Source organism: Melospiza melodia, chromosome 3, assembly GCF_035770615.1.
Source record: "Melospiza melodia melodia isolate bMelMel2 chromosome 3, bMelMel2.pri, whole genome shotgun sequence".
Taxonomy (NCBI): Eukaryota; Metazoa; Chordata; class Aves; order Passeriformes; family Passerellidae; genus Melospiza; species Melospiza melodia.
Genome location: NC_086196.1, coordinates 52,618,175 through 52,640,122, shown reverse-complemented (window position 1 = coordinate 52,640,122; position 21,948 = coordinate 52,618,175). Strand labels below are relative to the sequence as shown.

General features: G+C 37.0%; 1 protein-coding gene across 3 annotated transcripts in view; it reads right to left on the bottom strand.

Annotated features, from left to right (window-relative positions):
- The window catches only part of PDE10A (phosphodiesterase 10A), a 167,218-nt gene that overhangs the window by 56,781 nt on the left and 88,489 nt on the right, over window positions 1-21,948 (bottom strand). For all 3 annotated transcript variants that reach the window (XM_063151759.1, XM_063151761.1, XM_063151760.1), the window contains exons 3-4: window positions 11,544-11,572; window positions 841-961 (exon numbers count right to left, since the gene is read on the bottom strand). In XM_063151759.1, the coding sequence (XP_063007829.1) occupies window positions 841-961; window positions 11,544-11,572 (150 nt within the window). The remainder of the gene's footprint in view (window positions 1-840; window positions 962-11,543; window positions 11,573-21,948) is intronic.

Genomic DNA, 21,948 nt, shown 5'->3' with positions numbered 1-21,948 from the left:
CATCTGCTATTCAAAAGGAAAAAAAAATGTAATACATAAGCACTCTGTATGGTCCAGTCTCACTTGCTGTTTCTTAACAAATTTGTTTTGCTGTGAGTTGGACATCAATATCCAAATAGTAGCCTAAGCAAAATCAGCAGATTTTGCAGAGAAAAGGTTCTTTTAAAACATCATATATATAAACCAGAACTAATACCCATCAGTACAAAATTATGAAGCAGCTGGGACAGTAAAAACCTTTCTAAAGAGCTGACTGAAATCTATTGTGACACTTCTAATTGAAGTCTGAGTACATCTACTCTGGCTAAAAAGAAGCCAAATTACACTTGTATTGTTATTGAGTGTTTTTTTTGGTTCTTAATTTTTAACTTTTGATCATATGCAGTATTTTCTTACCACATAAGGTACTTACACCTGATAGAAAAAAATAGTTAAACAACTGAATTTGAGATCACATAAAAGATATGCCTTCTTCCAGTGGCATTTCAATTGTTTCAAAAGGAATTTAAATATGCAGTGATATTACTGATAGACTTTTATTTTCTTACTTTCACTACTGAAATTGCAACACCATCATAACCCGAACAGATTCTTTGGTTCATTTAACACAAGACTCTAATATCACAATAGGATACACAACTCTCTCCACAGATGAAATTCACTTCAGTGCAGCTAGGGATTCACTGAGGGACAGAAGGTGAAGTCAGTTCACACTGAGAGAACATCCAATGGGAACACTGTTATCCCTAAGAACCTGTCTTTATTAATTAAACCACGTAAGAAATGTGCTGTGCACTGATGCTGAGTAACAGCTCAGAGACACCTGATTCTCCTTCTTACCTATTTTAATGATGCTGCTCAGTTCATACAGAAGCAGTTGGTTATCTCCTCCTGTATCCAGGCGCTGCTCTATGTAGCTGTTCAATTCGTACACTACGCCTTGCATATTCGTATCCTGGTACTATGGGAGCAAAGATGAGAAGAACATTTTAGAATAACTGAGATGCATTTTGCAGGTTAGAAACACACAAATTCATTAAAAATAATATGTTAAGATTTCAGTACTGAGCCAAGTAGAGCTGTCCTAATCCAGCTACCTGAAGAGCAAGGTCACCTCTAAACAAGAGGCATAGCACTCCACCCTCTGTTAATTAAACATTTGTTCAAAGCACATTGAGAACACCACTCAACAATTAAAAATCACCTAAACTGAGCCAGGGTCATGAACAACATCTAAAGAAAATGAGAGACATGACAATTATCAAGTAAGTAGACTGTCATCATTGAGTCAGAGTTGACACAAACTCCAAAAACAGTCAGAAGAAGGCTAATTCACTTTATTAGGAAATCCATTTCTTTTTATACTCTAGTTTGCTACAGGTGGACCTGATTGGTTCTTTAATCAAAGCACCATCCCCATTGGTTAATTAAGCAACCATCTATCTGTAAACAACCTTACGGGCAAAACAGCTTATCACAAAACACCTGCAGATTGTTCACAATTCTTTCTCTCCCGCTCTCTCAGACCAATTCATGGGAAAGCTATCTAGCTTTCCCTCTCTCTGACCAGACTGTTACATTCATAGTAGACTTCAACTCCTTCCTTTTAAGCTCCTAGTCCACCAGGAAAGGAAGCAAGTGCCTTAGCTAGCATCTTCCACCTCAGATTCATGTGCCAAATGACAGAACTGTGCCAAGCACCAGAGCTTTCAGGTGGTGGTAGCTCAGGAAGCTCAGCCTTTCAAATACAGAAGCAATTAACATCAACCAAGTGAAGGACAAAAATCACAAGTCAAAATCATGCCAGCCACTGTGGCTTCATAGGCATTTGTTTCAACTGATGATGGCAGACACAAATCAAATCTGCTGGCAGATTACAAATCAGTTAGGATATTTAGATGGGAGCCATGGGGTGCTGATTGCTGGTATGATGGAACAGCATGATATGGTTAAAATCTCACAGGAAAGGAGATGCAGCCTCCCTTCAGGGACCCAGCTGCATTTGTTTATCCATTTCCCAAGTTCTGAAGGGCTGTTAAAAACAGCACTATATGTGTATATGTAGCATGACAGCATCACGAACAATCATTTCACAGGAAGCAATACTTGGCACTAAGTAAAGATTCATTACCCTGCCCAAAACTGGTAATGTGGAAACTGAATAAAGTAATATGGTCAATTACTTACTGAACTCCATGATGCAGTAAATTACATTGCTTAAACTAAAAATTAAGCTGGTGATATTTAGACAAATTAATGTTGCTTGAAAGACCAAGGCTTACTCTTCTGCTCATTCATACTTCAAAGCCAAGTTTAATATAGATCAGACTAATATAAACTACAATGGAAAATACCATAAATGTTCAGAGTATCACAGTCTAGCCCACTACCACTCCAACGTTTATGTGCATATGTGTAACTGCTCAATATCTTCTCTGCCTGTAAATGTGGGTAAACCTCCTTATGTGACAATTACTGATGGATTAACACATAACTCATACGAAATATTTCATTATATGACTTTCATTCCCCCTCTTATTTTCATGCATACAACACACTATGTCAGGAATACAGAGGATACATTTTGTAAATTCAGCAGATATTAATCTTGACTTGAAAATGGTTCCTGAGAATATACAATCTTTGCTATGACCTCTTCTTAATCTATTAATCTACTGCTCCACATGGACATATTAGAACATTTAAGTCCTAGGCTGTCCAAATATTCTCAATGTGTATCAAACCTGACACTTCATAATTCCTTCTGTAAAATGATGCAATGGTTATACATTTTGACAGCGATGTAAGGTCACACTGCATAAATGCATAAACTACTGCAGGTCTTGAGTTTACAATACAGCATGCCCCCGCCAATATTAGCACCATATGGCAGCTGGCAAGCTTCCACTGCCTGCCCTCTGTTGTGTCCCACATTACTCCTGTATGATTATTATTCAAGGGGAGAAAACAATAGCATAGTCTCATGCAAGTGGAGCTTTTATACTTACAATCTGTAGCCATAAGTAGCCGTAAAGCAGGAATATGGTGAACAAGAGTGTACACTATTCAGATGTGCTAACCCCAGTCTGCAAAAGTATGTGTAGCCACATACCCTAAAGCAACAACAGCTAATCAAGCACACATGCACTTTATCATGTGGAAAAATGCCTTCTCAGAACTTGGAAATGAATACACATCTTTTCGCCTGTGACGCACAGTCAGGATTTAAATCAAATCCTCAAAGGTTAAAGCTAATACGTTAAGAGAACGCATCATCAAAATGAGCCACAGCAGAATAACTGCTTTCCCTCTAATCAAGCAGCAGTTCAACCTGCATAGTAATTACATAATAGCTGTGTGCCCTTTATCCTCACCTCTGCCACATATGCTTGCAAACGTTTGGTAAGCAGGGCAAAGCACTCGTGTCACGGAAGGGAGGCAGCTGCGTAACGCCGGCCGCTGTTACGTGGCACGCGTCTGGTACTGACCATCTGCACACCCACAGCTGCCCAGAGGAGTACAGCTTGTCCAGATGCACAATTAAGTAATTCTTAGATCAATCATCAACAAAGATTCACTCCGTCACGCTGCAAAATGGTTTTCCTTCCATTACAGTACAGTCAAAGAGTTTTTTATTAGGTTCTAGGCGTTTTAGATTGGATAACTATAACTACGTTTGGTTGAAAAGCCACAAGAGTCTTCATGAAACCATGTATTTAAACACTAAGTCATCTGGAAACTCTGGTACAAGCACTGCCCAATGTGGTTGCTAACAGAGACTTGTGCATATTTGGTGTAAAACTTACTTTGAGAAAGCAACTCATCAAAAAAATTCAACACACTTGATGGAAAAGAAGTATTTATTACATATATACACTATTATATGTAGTAAGCAGCATTTCTTAATTTGAAATTTAAACATTATTAATGCTCATCAACTTTTTCCTTAATTCATTTTTCCCATTGCTGATTTCCTTCTATTTAAGATTCAGTGTCCATAAGTATTTTGGTATACTTACTGTAAAATTCTGAATTCCAATGACATTACATAAAATAATTCAATTAGACTAAAAACTAGTTTAGCACTATCATACCAGCATAATATTTCTAGTAGCTGCGTATATTTTAAAGCTATGAAAATGGACTAACAATTAAGAAGGTGAATTGTGTTATAAATATTCAAAATAAAATTCATAAGTATAAAATAAGTTTGTTTTTACAGGATTTATGTAAAAATATGTATATGGTTCTTAGTCTTTACAATATTTTCTGTGCAATAGAAGACAACAACCCATGACAGGTAATTTCAGAATTGTTTTGTGCCTTAGAACTACAAAAGGAGGCTCGGAACAAACGCTGATAAAAGGAGATACTGAAATAATGTAGAGTAATATGAATTTTAAGTATTCATTCTAAACAATTCAGAGACATGGAGAAACTAATATTCAAGTACACAATATAATATCTAAAGTAAAAAACAAAATGAAATTAGGATTATTTTCATGCTTTGATGCTCATAGTGCAGCTGTGCCACAGGCATTTTATGCTTTTGCAGGAAAGAAAAAGTCCCTTTGCTGCAACAAAAAGCCTTCATTAATGCAGCAGTTGTATCCAATTGCAAGGCCCTCCAGAGGTGTCACAGGGGGCCACAACATGGACAGATGGAGGCGAACTTGAAAAAGAAAAAACAAAAAAACCAACAAACCAAAGAGAAACATCGAAACATCTCAAACAATATGACATTATTCCAAAAAAAAAAAAAAAAAGAAACCTCACCAAAACCACAAAAACACAAACAAACAAGCAAACCACAAAACAGCAACAAAAACAGCCTCAAAAAACTAACAACAAACACACTTTATGAGATCAAAATGACATTATGAGAAAGAAAAAATGAACTCAACTGTCCAGGTAAGAAGGAATTCCTGGACAAGGAATAGAATATTTTGGGGCAAACAGGGCTTCTTGGAAGGAACCTCAGTTCTTAAACAGTGTGAAGTCACTAAGAATAAAGGATGAACATAGGCCAGGGTCATTGTACATAGAGAATAGGTGTTTTTTAACTCCTGGGTCTATCTGGTTACATCAGTTAGTATTTTAGATAACCAGCTTGTTCAAACCACCTAAATTAAACTGTCAATGGCAGCATCAAAACTCGCAGATAATGAATTCAAGTAATTCTGTGCAACATTTTACACAAAAGAACGTCCTTAGGCAGGGACTGGATTTCACCCAAGGTTCTTCAGTCATCTTTAAAACTGACAGCTCCTCTCTTCTCTATCAGCACACTACAGAATATAGGCCAGCTGCTGAACCAAAAACAACCAAAATCTCCTCATAAACTTCCAGCCAACACAAGTTTTCTTTCCTATAAAACTATAGTCCTGGCAACAGGAGTCATCAGGGAAGGAATTTAAAAATGAACTAAAAAAAGCCTCCAAATTAAAAAAAAAATAAAAAGAACACTTGTTTGAAGTCTTACTGGTCTGAATTAACTTAACATTTGATTGAGATGCCAGTCTAAAATATTTCACACTAGGTATTTTCATACTTTACCAGATGTATAAAATGACAGGCCTTACATACTAAGTTCTCCGGGCCATCGATACTTGCATTATAAAAACAATTTCCCAAAAGCAACACTTTGGTACTTCTCAAAAAAAATTGTTGTCAAAAAAGAAGTAAATAAACAAAAATATTTTTCTGAAAGAGATCAGCTTTTCCTTCTCTTGGGTAGCATTATGAAAAATCCCATATGCACAGTTACCATCCTGATTTAAGAGACTTGCTCTATATAATTTTCCAGTTGCATTCATAACTTATCTTCTGGAAAGATAATCAATACTCAATTACTTGCATATTTTCCAAAGAAATACTATATTTATTTTAAGAATTTTGGCACTATTACCCTATTTACCCACACACTAAGTATTTTGTTTTTTTTTTTTTTTAACTGAAGAATATTCTTTTATGTTTCCCTTTTTTTTCTTCCTCACAAAGGAATGCATAACTAGAAAGGAACATACTGGTGACTAAACCCAGTCCCCTGAAGACAAAGGCAGCCCTGTAGGAGACATTTGGTTTAAAAGCACTTAAAATATTCATTCCATGTGTCACTACACTTTATCACAATGAGTATTCAGACATCTAGTGTAGAAACAAAGAAGGCCAGACCTGTATCACAAAAATCACCTACTTCTTTAAATGTAAGAACTTAGTTTAGTTATAGTAATGTTATTGCACTTCTGATGACCAGGGGGTATAAAGAAAGAAACAGCTGCAGGGGGAAAATAAGACAGTATTAAAAAAAAAGGTCAACCTATTTAATTAAATCAACAGTAAAATTTATTCAGGTCATTTTTAAGTGTAGTGAGATAGGTTGTGTACATTTTTGCCGTGTATGTTCATGTGTGTTACTATCTTTTCTAGGCCTTGTCTTTCACTGGCTGTAGTATTTTGCATTATCTGCACGGATGGCTAGTTCCCATCTTGCATGGAAATTGGTGTTTGTTATTTTGGGGCATAGATAACCACAAGATAACTACATTCAAATAACACTGTAAACATATAAAAACTGGTCATGTGAAGCAACAAAAATATGGATCTGCACTTCATTAAAAAAAAGAGTTAAAAAGCACAAACCCCCCAAACCTTACAAAAGGCTAATCAAACTGCTTGTTTCAAAGAGGAAATGCTGAGCCAAAGGACGTGAAATCCTCGAATCCTCGGACTGAAGAAAGTGGTGAGCAAACTTACAGCCCAGAGATGGCTTTCAGAGGAGCAATGAGCTTGGAGAGGAAACTCAAAAAAAAAAAAAAAAAAAAAATCAGAAGAGGTAACTGGGCTTGGCTGACGTAACCAGTTTTCTTTAAACTTGGATACTGGAAAGCAAGCAACTATAAAGTGCAGTCTTAGCTGAGGTGATTAATTTTAATGGTTGTACATAGCCTCAGAGAAAACTGCTCCTACACGCATTTGTCTGACGTCTATTCTTCTTGTTTTGACTGGAGAGGACATGGGTTAGAACTTGCATGGTAAATAAAGTTTAGCATTGCAGCACCATACGCAGGTATTTACGAATTTTTTTCTTCACTCATCAAACAGCTTCATGACAAAATGAAAGGGAAAATACGAGATGACATTTGGCAGCACAGGCCCTATTATGATGCAAACCAGCTTTCTTACTCTGCACAGAAAGAACTCACTAGTTTTGAAGGCACACATTTCCCAGCCTTTTTATCTAGCTGATTTCCAAGCCTCAGAGAGATGGTGAACACCTTTCCTAAAAGAAGCTTCTTGCCCCATAGCTCCCCCTCACTGACGTCCATCCTAACCTTCCCATCAGCTCCTTCCCTGTTACCAAATGGCAACACTGAAATAAATTGCTCCACAATAGAAAAAATACATCATAAAAAGCAAAGGCCTCACTTATGAGAAAAGAACATTATGATTACATAGAAGTAACCATATAATCTGTTATTAACTGTAAGGCTCATAAAGCTTCATGAATATCTCAATTATATCACCACTCCAGATTATATAATAAAACAGCATAATGAGCTTCAGTTTAACTTGACAAGGCTGAATACTGCTCCTCTTTTTAAAAAGCTTTTTATAAAATGACATTCCCTCCTAATACTTGACTTGCAAGCACTCTAAAGACACCATGTACAACATTAAAAATAAACTTCTTCATTTTCCTACCACTGTTGCTTATCACTACCACAGTATTCACAAGGTTTTCTTTTTAAAGACATCAGCTTATACAAGCATCTTCTCGTGACAATAGGTGCAATGCCATTTGCAACACTTCTAAAGGCTAAATATATTTTTTTTTATATTTTTATATTTGTTCTAGTTCCCCTAACTTTTTTATTAATCTGTTTTCAGTTCTGGGACAACGTGAAAATATTTAAATCCTATCTTTAATAAGATACTACAAGGAATGAGCTTGCTTTACCAATGGGTCATGGAGAGCCCAAACCTTTATTACCAGTCACACAGTGAAGATACATGCAATTACTGCAACTATTTACTGAAAACACACTTGCTAATTCTGTGACTGGCAGTGACATACTGTGCTGGGTGCTGGCTGGTGCCAAGGCAGCTGCCAAAAAGCTGCAAGTCCAAAAAGGGGAAAGGAAAGGATTAAACTATCATTCTTGTTTCCAAGAATAAAGTACTCTAAATGAGCAAGTCACTTACTAGGTAATAATTTTCTGGTGTTTATATGGTAAACTTCTGTAAAGTGAATTGCTGTTGGCATTGCCAGAGTTTACAAAGCAAAGGTACTTGCCAAAAGGCAACTTCACTGGAAGTATTGTTCAAGTAAACAGGGAATGGAAAGTTATTAAGCAAAATGAACAGCTAATTTTGCCGTGATCGTATCAGGAACATTGAGTATTTTCACTTAAACTTCAGAACCTGAGGTACAAAAGAGCACACAGTGATCATGGGGAACTTAGCAGCACGTAGAACAGAATCCTGGCTATAGTTCATCAAGGAATGGGGTTATTTTTGCCAACTGAAAAGAATAACATGTCTCCAAAGCACACTGTTTTCACTAATGTTGTCAGAGAACTACATCTTTAATCTAGATGTGCATGAATACACGTGCACTTAGTGCTCAAACTCACACTCCTCTCTTTTTGTTTCTTTTGCAGGAAACTAGCAAAGTATTCAGTTAAAGTTTTCTTCATCCAAGTAGCTCAATAGTTGGTTTTCTTTCTGAAATCCCTCTGCCCAGAAAACCACTTGTGCAGCTAGGATGGATGGGATCAGCCAACACACATCTGCACAATAAGTGAGCAGAAGAAACTCAACATTTCCAAGGATGTTCCCAATACTACATCATGCAAAAAGGAGATTCTGTCCCCAGTTACATATATTTCATAAACACTGGAAACTAGTACTCAGAAAAAAGTTCACAGGTTCATTGGTCACAGATGCTCATGAGGTATTTTGTAACCAGAGCTGCTCTTATGCCAAAAGCTGTCCACAGGAATCAGGAAACCATTCCCCTCCACCACCATTCAGATCCTGTATCAGGCCAAACAAGGAAATCTTCCCAAATAATTGCTGAACATCAAAGTATTGACAAAATAGTCATTAGTAGACCAGAATTAAAAATAATAAATTTTGACTTTTTCTTTTTTTCTATTCTACAATTCTAAAAATTTAAATTATGTGGAAGCTTTATCCTGTTATCTCCTACTTCCTCTTCTCCCCGTCTTTCAAAAAGTTCAAGTGCCAACAGCCAAGTTTGCCACTTTATTTTAATTTTCTACTAAGAAGCTAAAAATAATATATTCAAGATGGAGTTCCTATTCAACAGGATTTCAAAACTTACATTTCAAAATTTCTTAAATTTTCAAAGTGTGAAACTGTGACATGAAACCCTTGAAAATACTAAAATTACCTTCCAACAATTTAAGATTTTTTAAAATATATTCCTACCTCATTTTCTAACTAACATGGTATTGCTAAAGCAATCGGTGATTTAGTTCTGCAATAAATTTCCTTTCACTAACCTTAATTTTTCCTTCCCTATGATACAAGCTGTTTCTTGCAGATGTTTTCAGGAATTAAAAATGTGACACTTAATGACTTCAAAACTCATAATTTTTCAGTCAGCGTGAACATGTCTTTTTGTCTGAAAAACATTACTCACATACAGAACTTTCCTCATTTAAATTCTAATTTATGTTCATATTTTAATTAAACTGGTATCAGTTTGAGCTGCTGAAGAATGAGTATGTGTTACAATGGTCTACGTTATTATATACGGCATTACTCAAAAATACAGCAAACAAATCAGCCTGTTAATTTGTAGCATGGTGTACTCCTGAGTACCTTCAAGTACTTTACTTTTAAAAAAGCTAAACCAAATAGTAGTGCAGCACAGTATACATACCAAGTGCACAATGACTGATGGCTAAAAAAACAAGGGAAAGAATGTTTACTTAAGAACATCTGAAGTATCATCTGCACCCTACTGATTCCAGGGCTTCAAGTGACAGCCCATCCATCTTTAGGAAATCCTAAGCCACAAGATATGACTTTGAGGGGCTGAGATGGCTGACACCAGACCGAGAGACACAGGGAGTGACTGGCAAGGCAGACTTGGGCATTCAGAACTTGTTTTCTTTGCCTTAAACAGCTCAGATGTGGTAACCAAGATATATTCTGTAATTCTGTTTTACAGAGGTTTAGGTAAATGTTAATCTACTCAATTAAAGACAATTAAAAGGAACTTTCCCACATACATAATTAGAGCTTCTGAGATTTTTAGGCAGATCCTTAGTTATTTTGAGATCAAAACAATATATATAGATATACTAATAACAATAATTCCACATTACAACAAAAGGTGTTCACTGTCATAACAGTAGCATACCAAGGGTTGAACAAAAACCATGTTGAAAACGAATGAATTACTAAAGCACACTCATTTTCACTTAAACTCTCAACAGCCTTCTAAGTCCATGGCACATCATGTATACGGAAAAATGTCTGCTTGAATGAACTCATTTTTAGACAACACCAAATCTCTTTCTTGTAGGCACATATGAGGTGAACTTCTGTTCCCCCTCATCCCAGTCCACTGCTCACAGGGTTACAAAACTGAGATTTCCACTACCAGCCTTAGTTCTCCACTCCTTCCACATTCTAGCATTTTCCAAAGGACTTCTACTGAGTGCAAGAGCATCCAGCCAGTTTTTGCAGTCTTTCAACCTGCCCTGGTTTTAATATGTGTCTGACACTACTGTGCTCCTCCTGGGAACATGAAATAGTTTAGGCAAGACGTTCAAGAAGGAGACCAAAACAGGACTATGATTCCATTTTGGAAAGTCGTAAGGGCTCTCCCATCTTATGGGGTCCCTCAGGATGTCTGGGCCCATGGGGAGCAACAGACTATCCTGAACTGAAATTTTCTCATTCACAGCAAAGGCACTCACTCCTAACAGATCCCTGTAATTAGTCCTCAGTCACAGACAGATATTCTGCAAGACACAGTGTCAATCAGATGTAAGGCTAGGGTTGGGAGTCTATTACTGAATGTGTTTTTTTAGGATTTTACACTACATTTCATGCAGACCACTGCAAAATATTTTAAATAAGAGAATTTAACTCATTGTATCATGCCACATCTCAAAAGGGAGTTATTAAGTAGGGCATTTTTCTTCCCTTCGTATGCTTGCCACTTATTGAGGCAGTTACACTGATTAAATAGTCTGATGTTTGCTCAAAGTCCCATGAATTTCCTGGTTTCCATGAAGTACCTTTTTAAAACTGGATCATGAAAATAGCACTGGGAGAAGTCTAATGCAAAATACCCTTCAATTTATTTACAGCCAATCAAGTGTTCTTAATATTTATTTTCCTTATTAACTGTTCTCTAGACAGTCTGTACAGCATTTTTTCCTCTGGAGATCCACTATAACCAGGGAATAGAGATAAATCTTGATCAGAGTCTATGGAAAAATCATCTCAAGTGAACAGTGGGGCATGTGTTTTTAGAGGGGATAGAGAGCAGCACTTACCCTGCTGACTTCTTTAGGAGCCGTTTCATCTAAAAGGAAACAAACCAAACAATTAGGCACTCTGGGAAGTTTCCAGACCGAATGAAGAACAAGATAAAAAACTTCAAATGATTTTTGCACATTTGTACAAAACTTTCCTAATACGGTTTAATCAAGTGATTGAAATATCCTGAGATTGGCTTTCATTGACAATCTCTTAAAAGCTTCTAAAGCTAAAAATCAACTGAAATTAGGATAAAGTATTTAGGGATTCTATCTTGACCTAATAAGAATACAACATTTCATACATTTCAGAATTCAGAGGGAAAACAATAAAAACACTAAACTCTACGTTTATATTCCAATTCAGTAAGGGTATTATTAGTACTGCATATTCTGAGAATTAAAGGCCTTTACTAACAAATATATGTCACCAACATCCTACAAGGAAGCTAGTGAGCAGACTTAAACCTAATATCAAAGTTCTAGTTCTAATAGCAAAGATGCTAGTCTTGTTGACTTCTTTGGACGTGGAAAAAAAACCTTGTAGCCATAACTAAAGAAGAATATCACTGATGAGGTCTGGCATAACATGCTAAAAGAAAATAGATTACAAGATTATATATACATACACACATATATATATATATATATATGTACACAAACTATAATTTTTTGTCCTTTCAAATGCAAACAGATTTTCATGCATTTTTAATAAGTTTAATACACATAAATAAACACATAGGTACAATATCAGAGCTAAAACATTGAGTAGTATTTCTGAAAATGCAAGGAGCACAGCTATACAGCAAGAATACATCTGCCACAGGAGGAGTTTAGCCATACCAAAAGTAGCTTAAAAGCACCTTTATAAACCTCCAGTTGGTTAGTTGTTTCTGAAAACACAAAGACAACTAATTTCAACCTTTTATTTGTTCCAAGGAGTCAAATTACTATACTTTGGAAATTAAAATTCAGTCAGGAAATAGATTTAATCTCACAGAAAATACCATATGATTATATTTGTCACAGGCGCTTCATATCTTGGCACTTAAGATGAACTTTTAAACAACAAAGTTTGAAACCCTCAGATTTTCTAGCAAACACATTTAACACACAATTTCTGATGAAGGAATTCGCTACAGCAATACAGATTTCCCCTCAAAATTGAGTGGTGCCAAGGAAAATAATATATTTCACAACTGTGAGCGAATGAGTATTAGTGTCCTCTTAATCCTAGTCAAATGATATGCCACTAATTCACACATGCAGAACACAGACTTAATTTGCCTATTTAAGGCAGTTCTGTTGCTTGCAGTGCAATGTGCAACACATGCTCTGCCACATTCAGTGATGTCATCTTCCTGAACCAGGCAAATCTTCATACCAGTTACAAGAACAGCCAGAGCTACACTCAAAATGCCTCTCTCCTATTACCTGATTTCCGACACTGAGCAACAGAAAACAGAGGGATGACATGACACTTTCCTTGGGAGTGTATGCTCAGTTTTCAGTAACCGACCGATCAAACATTTCTTCAATCACTGGTGACGCTTTTCTGTTTAAAGGATGGGGTTTTCTTCCTCACACTTTTGTGGGGTAGGAGGGGTGTTAGATTTTGTTTGGCTGGTTATTAAACCCTCGTCATCAGTCTTTAGCATTCTCCAAATGCTATGAGCTCCACAGTTCAAATACATAATACCAGAAAAGCTATTTTATTTTGCATCTGCGCACTATGTATTTCATCGGATTCCCTCTATTCACCTTATTCATTGAGCCAGTGATTCTGAAGGCTCCATCTCTGAAGCACATTTAAAAAAAATAAAATCCCATTTCATACATGGATTTCTATGCATGCATTTTTAAAAACAAAACAAAGGCCAATAATTTGCAAGATGCTAAACCAGCGCAGTCACAAAGAAAATTTTAATGCAAAGAAAGTTTTCAACATCTCAGACATGAAATTTTGAGGTATCAACCATGAAAGCAATGATTTTAATGCCCAGTTAGTTTTATCACATGAACTCTTCTGCAAAAATAATATCAACTTTCTCCCTGGTCTTAGACTGTTCTTTTTTTCTGGTGTAGTTAAATACTGTTGCTGGTACACTAATTTTGTTGATGACAGCAAACAAACGCTTAGGATTAATTCTGTTTGAGATCCCAGAGAGGTCTACAGTCACAGTTTCCTAAGGAATGTTTTCCCACACAGCAGATGTCCGATTGACCTAATAATTTTCCTTTTCAAAATTTGCTTTAGGCTTCAAATAATAAGACACAAGTTGCTCGCAATGCGATTAGACCAGCAGGGACATATTTGCTCATTTTTTTTACCTTGAAAAGTGTCATACACCTATAGATCAATAGAAACTCCACATCAATTTGTGTAGGTTGGTTAAAGACTGATCTCACCACCCTGAAATAAAGGTTTACTTAATCTCTGCAGTAGAATGGCATCAGTCAGATGAAATTGGTCAGTCTATTTTAATTGCAATTTGCATCCTTATTTTAGACATCTTGAATCTGGCAGCTTCTGTCTCCACTGCATTTGTAGGATCTTTCAAAGATACCTCAGCTGAGAGTGGGTTTCCTAAAGCAGTAACTATCACACATATGCAACAGACATTTCAAGCCATCACTCAAAAACATTCTTGCTTAATGCAAAATCTCATTAAGGGCACCTGAATGCTACTCCTGATTTTCAACAGGATTTGAAAATCTGGATTTATCTCACAATTCAGAAGCACTTGTTGTGTTACTTCACAGAAAACTGATTTAGTTTGTTTAAACGTAGGCCTAGACATTGTAAGGGCATTTTCATTAGATTGATCTCTGGTGGCACACTGTTTCTTTCCCTGAAGCAGGACAAAACATGAATTCTAGCTCTTTTACATAAACAAGAAGATCTACACTGTTATTTTTAAGCTCCTGAAAAATGATGCTCCATTCTTCCTCTTCTTAAGTAACATGCAACAGACAATAAATAAGGCCTGAACCAAGACTTCACTGCAGATGGTAAGCAGAGAAACATATTGTCTGCCAGGTGTCCTAAAATTTTAATTCACTCCTTTTCACATAAGCAAACAGGGCACTACACACAATAGGATTCAGGAGACTGTGCACTTGACTTCATTAGACATACCTAAATCTGGTAAATTTGGAAGCTTAATATTTTCTATGGTCTTAGCCCATACTAAACTGATGAAGCAGTTGGACCAATTTTGCAGGATGGCTTATTCTGGCCAGAAAACTTCCAAAAGGCATCTTCTGAAAGTGTCACCAGTCCTTGTGAGAACAGGAAAGCATGAGCAAGATCCCAGGGTTTTTTCTATTACCAAAATTGCTTAGTACTTAAGCAATTAAGTACGAAGTAGTTAATTACTTAGTACAAAACATGCCGATGGATGGTAGCTCCACACCTATACATCCACGATCATAAAAATCCTCAACTGCAAAATGTACGTGGCAACTTCAACTAATCTAAGGAGGGCCTTTCCACATCTGCTAAAAGCTCCATAAAATTCAACAGAAGTCTCAAGTTTAATACACCTCAGCAAAAATCATGTTGGAACCTGGGCTCTGACCATCAGGAAGAAATTTAATAGTTTCCAGCAGTAAATATGCTTTACCAAGAAAGTGTATGATTGTGTTTTATGGTAATTAGCCGATGACTTCATATCCTATTCAACAGGGCTGTTGAATGACAAGAGTGTTAAACTGGTTCGTTCATCTATATTATCAGTCAGCAAGGTGCAATCACCATTGTTTATTACCGAATGCAGCCACAAGACAATGGGCTGGAGAGTATGTAAAGCAGTTCATCATTTCATACTTACCCATTTGCAGCTACACCTTTATGCTCTTAATTACTGCTTTTCTTCTCTGAAACATAATTCTGCCTGGCTTTCAGTCCACTAGCTGCACTGCAGCTTTCTTTATTGCTTACATGTCACGTTAGCACGTTTGGTGAAAGAAGACTCTCATCCAGTAGCAACCCAATTTCAATGTATCTAAGAAAGAACAGTATCACTACTAATTTGTTCTCTCACTTTTGAATAAAGATGCCTCTTCACTCTTGAATATTTTTCAAATACCAAATTCAAACTTCAAAATCGAAGTTTTATTGCATTCAGCAGCTGTTTTCAAAGAAAAGGAAAATATTACATTGCCATTGGCTCAAATACTACTCAGACATATACCTTAAGCAATTGCATTAAAATCAATAGAACCTCTACAGCATGGATTGGAAAACAGAAATGCTTTCTTCTATTAAATGTCATGGCATTTCTGTAATATATAGTGATTCAGAGCTGAAAGAGATTATTAAAAGAGAGCACTGCTTGAAGCAGGTCCTACGAAGCTCCAGCAACCTGAGAAAGCCCCATTGGATCTTGTCCACTGCGAGACATTTGGATATTTTAAAAACGTGCACACCTTCTGGACCCTGCTGGGCCTCTGCAGTTTAGTTTGTTTATTCCTAGACCATGAACACCTGTTCCCAACTGATAAGATGCCTGGGGAACTTTAAGGAAAGGCACTTCCTCCTGCTTTCCCAACATCCATATACAGCCCACTCTGAGCCCAACAAGGCAAGGGATGGGATCACACAGCTCACTACCCTGAGGTTCCCCATCCCTGGCATGGAGCGAGGCTTCCAAGATTGTTGGCCCAAACAGACCAAGAAATTTCAGCAGACTGTCAGCTTCTGGAGCAGGAAATACTGCATATGGCTCAGTGACAGCAAGACAACACAATAATCTTACACGTGTTTGGAAGCATGTAATACTTCACTTACCCTGGGGAGACAGAGAATCAGATACCAACATTTTTAGTGAACTTTTTGCTTTTAATTATTTCTATTTTGTTCTCATCACTACCTTTTTGATCACTGTATTCTTGTCTCCCTTCCATTTAGGAACATAAAAGATGTTTTTTGGGGGAAAAACATGTCCATGTAATAAAACTGTAAGCTATTGAACTCTGAATAAGTTGTTTAAAATTTTCAGATTTCACTGTTTATCGCTATAGAGAATCAAAAGTAGAACAGGAAGCTTCGCAGCCTGCCTGATTTTTGTCTTTCTGCACCTCTAACTACATTGAAAAGAACTGTCATGTTACTGAACTTTGTAGTAACATACTCAGAATTTGCAGACGTATCAAGACAGAGTAGTTTTCTTCTCTTTAGAACAGCTGACAAAAGAAACAAAAGAAAATGCCCCAGAGGAAAAGTTTGCTAACGTCAACAAGGGTAAGGGATCATTAGAGCTTGAGAGGATAGGTTACCACGTGAGAGGGTGCAGTGATCCAGTGTGAAACATTTATGTCAGGGGAATCATTTCAATCCCTCTGAAGAAACCATACTGTAACTACAACACTGGTACATTTGGATAAGTGATGTATTTTATTTACTTTACTCCGGAGATTGAAAACGAAGAAACTAAAAAAATATTTAAATTAATCAAGAAAAAAACCTGAAGATGAAAAAGACAGATTGAAATTTACAAATTAAGCCTTTTTGCTTTTAGGACATTTCAGCTGATTTGTTAGTAATCATAATCAAGCTCTCAGTGACTGAGTTGAATATTACAGAATAATGATGTGCAGATAATTCATGACTTTAGAGTCTTTGAAAAATGACATGTTACACTAACACGATGAACAGATTGAAACCAAGAGAAGATTGAACTATTTACTACTTATCAGTACCACCACTGTGAGTAAAACATTTTGCTTGCAATGAGAAGACTGCTAAAAAATATATAAAATTATATCTTCAGTGTGTGGAAAGGAACAGAATATATAACTACAAAATTATAGACAGTTCTCCGTGAAAGATAATGACTGCACCTTATGAATTCCTGAAGTAGTCAGTTTTATTCTAAAAAGATTTTATAATGACAGATAATTATAGTTCACAGAAATGATACAAGAAAAAAATAATTTTAAAAATTATCTTTTTGGCTGCTCTACAACAACAACAAAAAAACCCAAGCTGCTGTGGTTTTCAGTATTCTTCTACTGACATTTGAACAAAGGAAAAATTTACCTCTCTCTAATAGCAGGTGCAGTATTAAACATGCTAGGCCAGATTTAGAAAAGTTTCCAGGCAGGGATACATGCACTATGATTTAAAAAAAAATCTCCAAAGCAGTCTGGTACCCAATTCCTTGAAATGAAAGGAAGTTAAATACCCCAATGATGAGTAGGTGTGTTGATTTACTCTGCCGATTCTCACTGCTCACATGACAATGATCATGCACTAAGTTGTAGAAACTCAGCCGCTTGTGAAACCCTAAGATGATATTAAGGTTATGTGAAGTAATTGAGGAAGGCTATTGACCAGTGAGCTTACTAAAAGACAAGATAAAAATGTGACGAATACCAGTTGTCCCTGGCTGAAAACAAGGGTGTTTCCAATGAAGCTCTGTTTATATAGCTCTGACTGGTCTTGTGTACCTCCAGGACATGCTGGAACAGCCAACATCAGACACTCCAACACCAGAACACATCACAAAGTCCCAGCACCTAGCGGTCCACATGCATCAGGAGATATTAAATGCCTTGGCACGTCAGCATCCAGATTATCCTTTGACCCAGACTGGTTGTCCAAGAGGAGGTTCCACAAACATTTACAGGTAGAACTCAGTCCTCAGTGGACTGATGATTTCTGCATATGCCCACCAGCACATCCACATGCTTCACTATGCCAACAAATGTACTGCATGCCAACTTTCAGTACACAAACTTTGACACAGGCTTCAAACTGAGGGCTGGCTGTACTATCAGGCACTGATGACAGTCCCATCATAAGAATCTAACTCCTTGAATCATTAAACCATAAAAAAGGGAGATAAATCACAGTATCTCTGCAATTAGGAACATGAGAAACACTTGGTGACAGAAATCATCCCTTCCTTAGGGGTTGCAAGGCAAATGTGACTTACACACAGAGAAGAGATTAAACTGGAAAATTCAGAGGGAATTTGGTAGGAAAAAAAAAAAAAGGAAAAAAAAACAAGCAATATCCAAAGGAAAAATGCAAATTCACATCTACAAGCTTAGAGTAAATGAAGAACTGGATGTGTTCATGCAAGACAAAATTACTTTCATGTGCATTTTTTATTTAACTAACAAAATCCAATGCAGATGGTAAATTAATTGAAATACTTAATAAGAAATCAGGAAATACATAAAGAAATCAGCTGGAAAGCTAATAAACTATATCTAACACAGCAGTAAGAGAAAGTGGAAGTACCACTTCTGTCGGTGGAATAAAGGGAACCAGAGCAAGCCGCACCTCTTCAGCACGGCTGTAGTTGCCGCCTGCTGGGATAAGGAGCTGTGTCTATCTCCCAAATTGTCAATCTCAGAGAACTACTAATGATCACACACTGAGAGCCAGCAACCAAGCGAGAAATCTATTCCTGCAAGTATGAAAAGGGTAATTCATAATCTAAGTCCCTTCTCACCATGCCTTCAAAATAGTTTTGAAACAGTCATGATTGAGGAATTGCAAAATTTGTCAGTTACAGCATCGTTCTTCCCAAATTCCTTCATCAGGCCTGCCACAGAGCTCTGTCAACACCAACACGAGTTCCTTACGTAAGCAAGCATCACACAACTACTTGGATGAGGAATTTGGAAAAACAAATCCCGTGATACAACTGCTTCTTAGACACTTGTTTATATACTACATCTACCTAGTTCAGAAAGACCAGAGCTGTGTTAATTAACACATTTGGGTCTGACATCTACTCAGGCATACATACAAGGCCACCCAATTTTCACATGCAGCACTGACTCCCCCAGAAGCTGCTGGGGGACCTGACCATTTCTAGACATCAGGCCACTTGTTTTGACAACTAACTGCAGGAGTGAGATTAAGTCACCAAACATTACACCAAAGGGAACAGCCTAATAACTACATAATACGCTGGCGCTTCAAAACACAAACATTAACATAATTAAATAAAGCAAGACCGAAAGCCCAAAGAAGAGCAAAATACTTTCAAAATAGTTTCAAAAGGAGGACGTGCAAGGAGAGAGGGACAAAGATGTCAGGAAGAGCAAGCAGCTTGGACAAAGACGTTAGATGCTACGAACGGTGATGACCTCTCTAGGATTATTTTACTTTCTGCCATGGTGGAAAACGAGATCCAGTAAAAAAAAAGAAAAACATGCTGTTTACACAGATCAAAAAAACTCAAACTGCATCTAAAGAAAGCCAGACACATAAGTCACAAGGTAAGATTTGCAAAAAAAAAAAATCCTTTTGTTTCCAATATTGTGTTCACTGCTACTGTTAATGAAAAAAGAATGCTGGAAACTTAAATCATAAGCTTTAAAAATACAGCTGTCAAGAAGAAAAAAAAAAAGGTAGTCGCTTCAGTGTGCTTTGCCATTTTCCATCAAGTGAACAGATGGCATTATTAAAATTCTAGTAGAGTGAAGTATTTATAAGTTCATTAGACAACACTAACTATACAAAAAAAGACAGCAATATTGCAAATAAAGCTGCTGGATTCAAAATAGCATAAAAGTACCAATAAGGGTTATAAAATCACATTTATGAGTTAGTATACAAAAACAAATATGCCAAATAAAACAAAAGCACAAAAGAAATGCAGAAAAAAGCTCCATAAAACAATAATTTATTTTCCAGGGTCACTTCCAAGTTACTCCATGCATTCTGAGCCTGAATTCTATAAAAAGGACTTCAAGTTTGACAGTCTCTAAGACAGCTGAAAGGGAAAAAGCCTGTTACATTTGCTTTTCTTTAAATGCATATACAAAATTGATACTATGATGTACAATAAGCAAGAATAAAATTGCTCCAGAAATAATGCACACAGAAATGTTATTCTCTGAGGTGATATTCTTAGGAAATGAACAAAAGGCCAGCCAAATTCATCTAGCACATAGGTCAGTGCTTTTAAATGCTGTGCCACACTGGCTTATTTGATACCTGAGTTTCTTTACCCGCACTTCTCTTCACTATTTTGAATTCTTAGCCTACACTGAATTCACTTTGGAATCATTCATTTGTAATTGATTGCCTTACTTTCTATTGTCTTACTTCGAGACACAGCAATGTCTTGACTTGGTAAAGTGGTGTCTGTTAGGATTCTAATTAACTTGAATAAGATGCAAATTCCTGTCACCTTCAAAATGTGCCAAAATGGATTTACTATAAAAAGAGATAGCTAACAAACTGAAAATTCAACTTTCACTCCAAATTAATATATACCAGCTCCCATATGTGCAGATTTATTCCAATGCACACCACTTCTCTCTGCAACTTTTATTAGTACAATGTGTGTTAATGTTTAACTCCTTTAAGCACCCTGTCCTCTCTGTGCTTATTTTACTCAGTCTAGCACATCATTCTTGGAAAGTCCTTGCTTTGATACCTGCATGGAAAATGACTCAAAAACGGACGTGTACAATTTCAAAGCACAAATCTTTCTCCAGAGTTTAAAGAATTGTATGGCACGTTTTCTTTTGAGGGATCCATTACCACAAGACAACATTGATCTGTTAAAGTGAGTCCAGAGGAGGACCACCAAGTTGAGTGGAGGGATGGAGCACCTCTCATATAAGGAAAGGTTAAAAGAATTGGCAATTTTTTCAACCTGGAAAAAAGATTTTGGGTTTACATTATTGCAGCCTTCCAGTACCTGAAGGAAGGCAACAAGAAAGATGGAAGGAAACTGTTTACAAGAGCCTGTTGCGACAGGACAAGGGGGAATGGATTTGAAATGAGAGTTGGTTTAGATTTTACATGATAAAGAAATTCTTTACTGAGAGGGTGAGGAGGCACTGGAACAAGCTACCTAGATAAACTGAGAGTCTGCCATCCCTGAAAGTATTCAAGGCCAGGCTGGATGGGGCTCCGAGCAACCTGGTCTAGTGAAAGGTGTCCCTGCCCACAGCAGAGGGCTTGGAACTAGATGATCTTTAAGGCTCCTTCTAAACCAAACCATTCTGTGATTCTATTACCTAAACCATATCCAGTGTTTTGTCAATGTTTGTCCATTACTATATCAGATCACACTGATGCCATCTCAGATCAGAATATCTGAAACTCTTTTCCAGAAGAGATTAAACTATCTAGAAAGGATTTTCAAGGTGCAGGTCCACACCAGCAGAAACCACTTTGAGCCTGAACTGCCACTTCTGTGCTCTCTCCACTGCCTTGAGGCAGTTTACAGCTGTGGCTGAGCCATAGATATAATCTACAATTACATAAGCAAAACGACCAGTGCATGGGAAAGGCTGGATATACACACCCAGGGATGGAAGCTGAGGGCAGACAGTGCAGGCTTAAATCAACCACAGAGTTATTTCCTGGGAACAAGATTGTTCTGGCCTGAGTGAGCACCACTTGAGCTGACAAGATTCATTGGCATTCAGTTTGCTAATGACT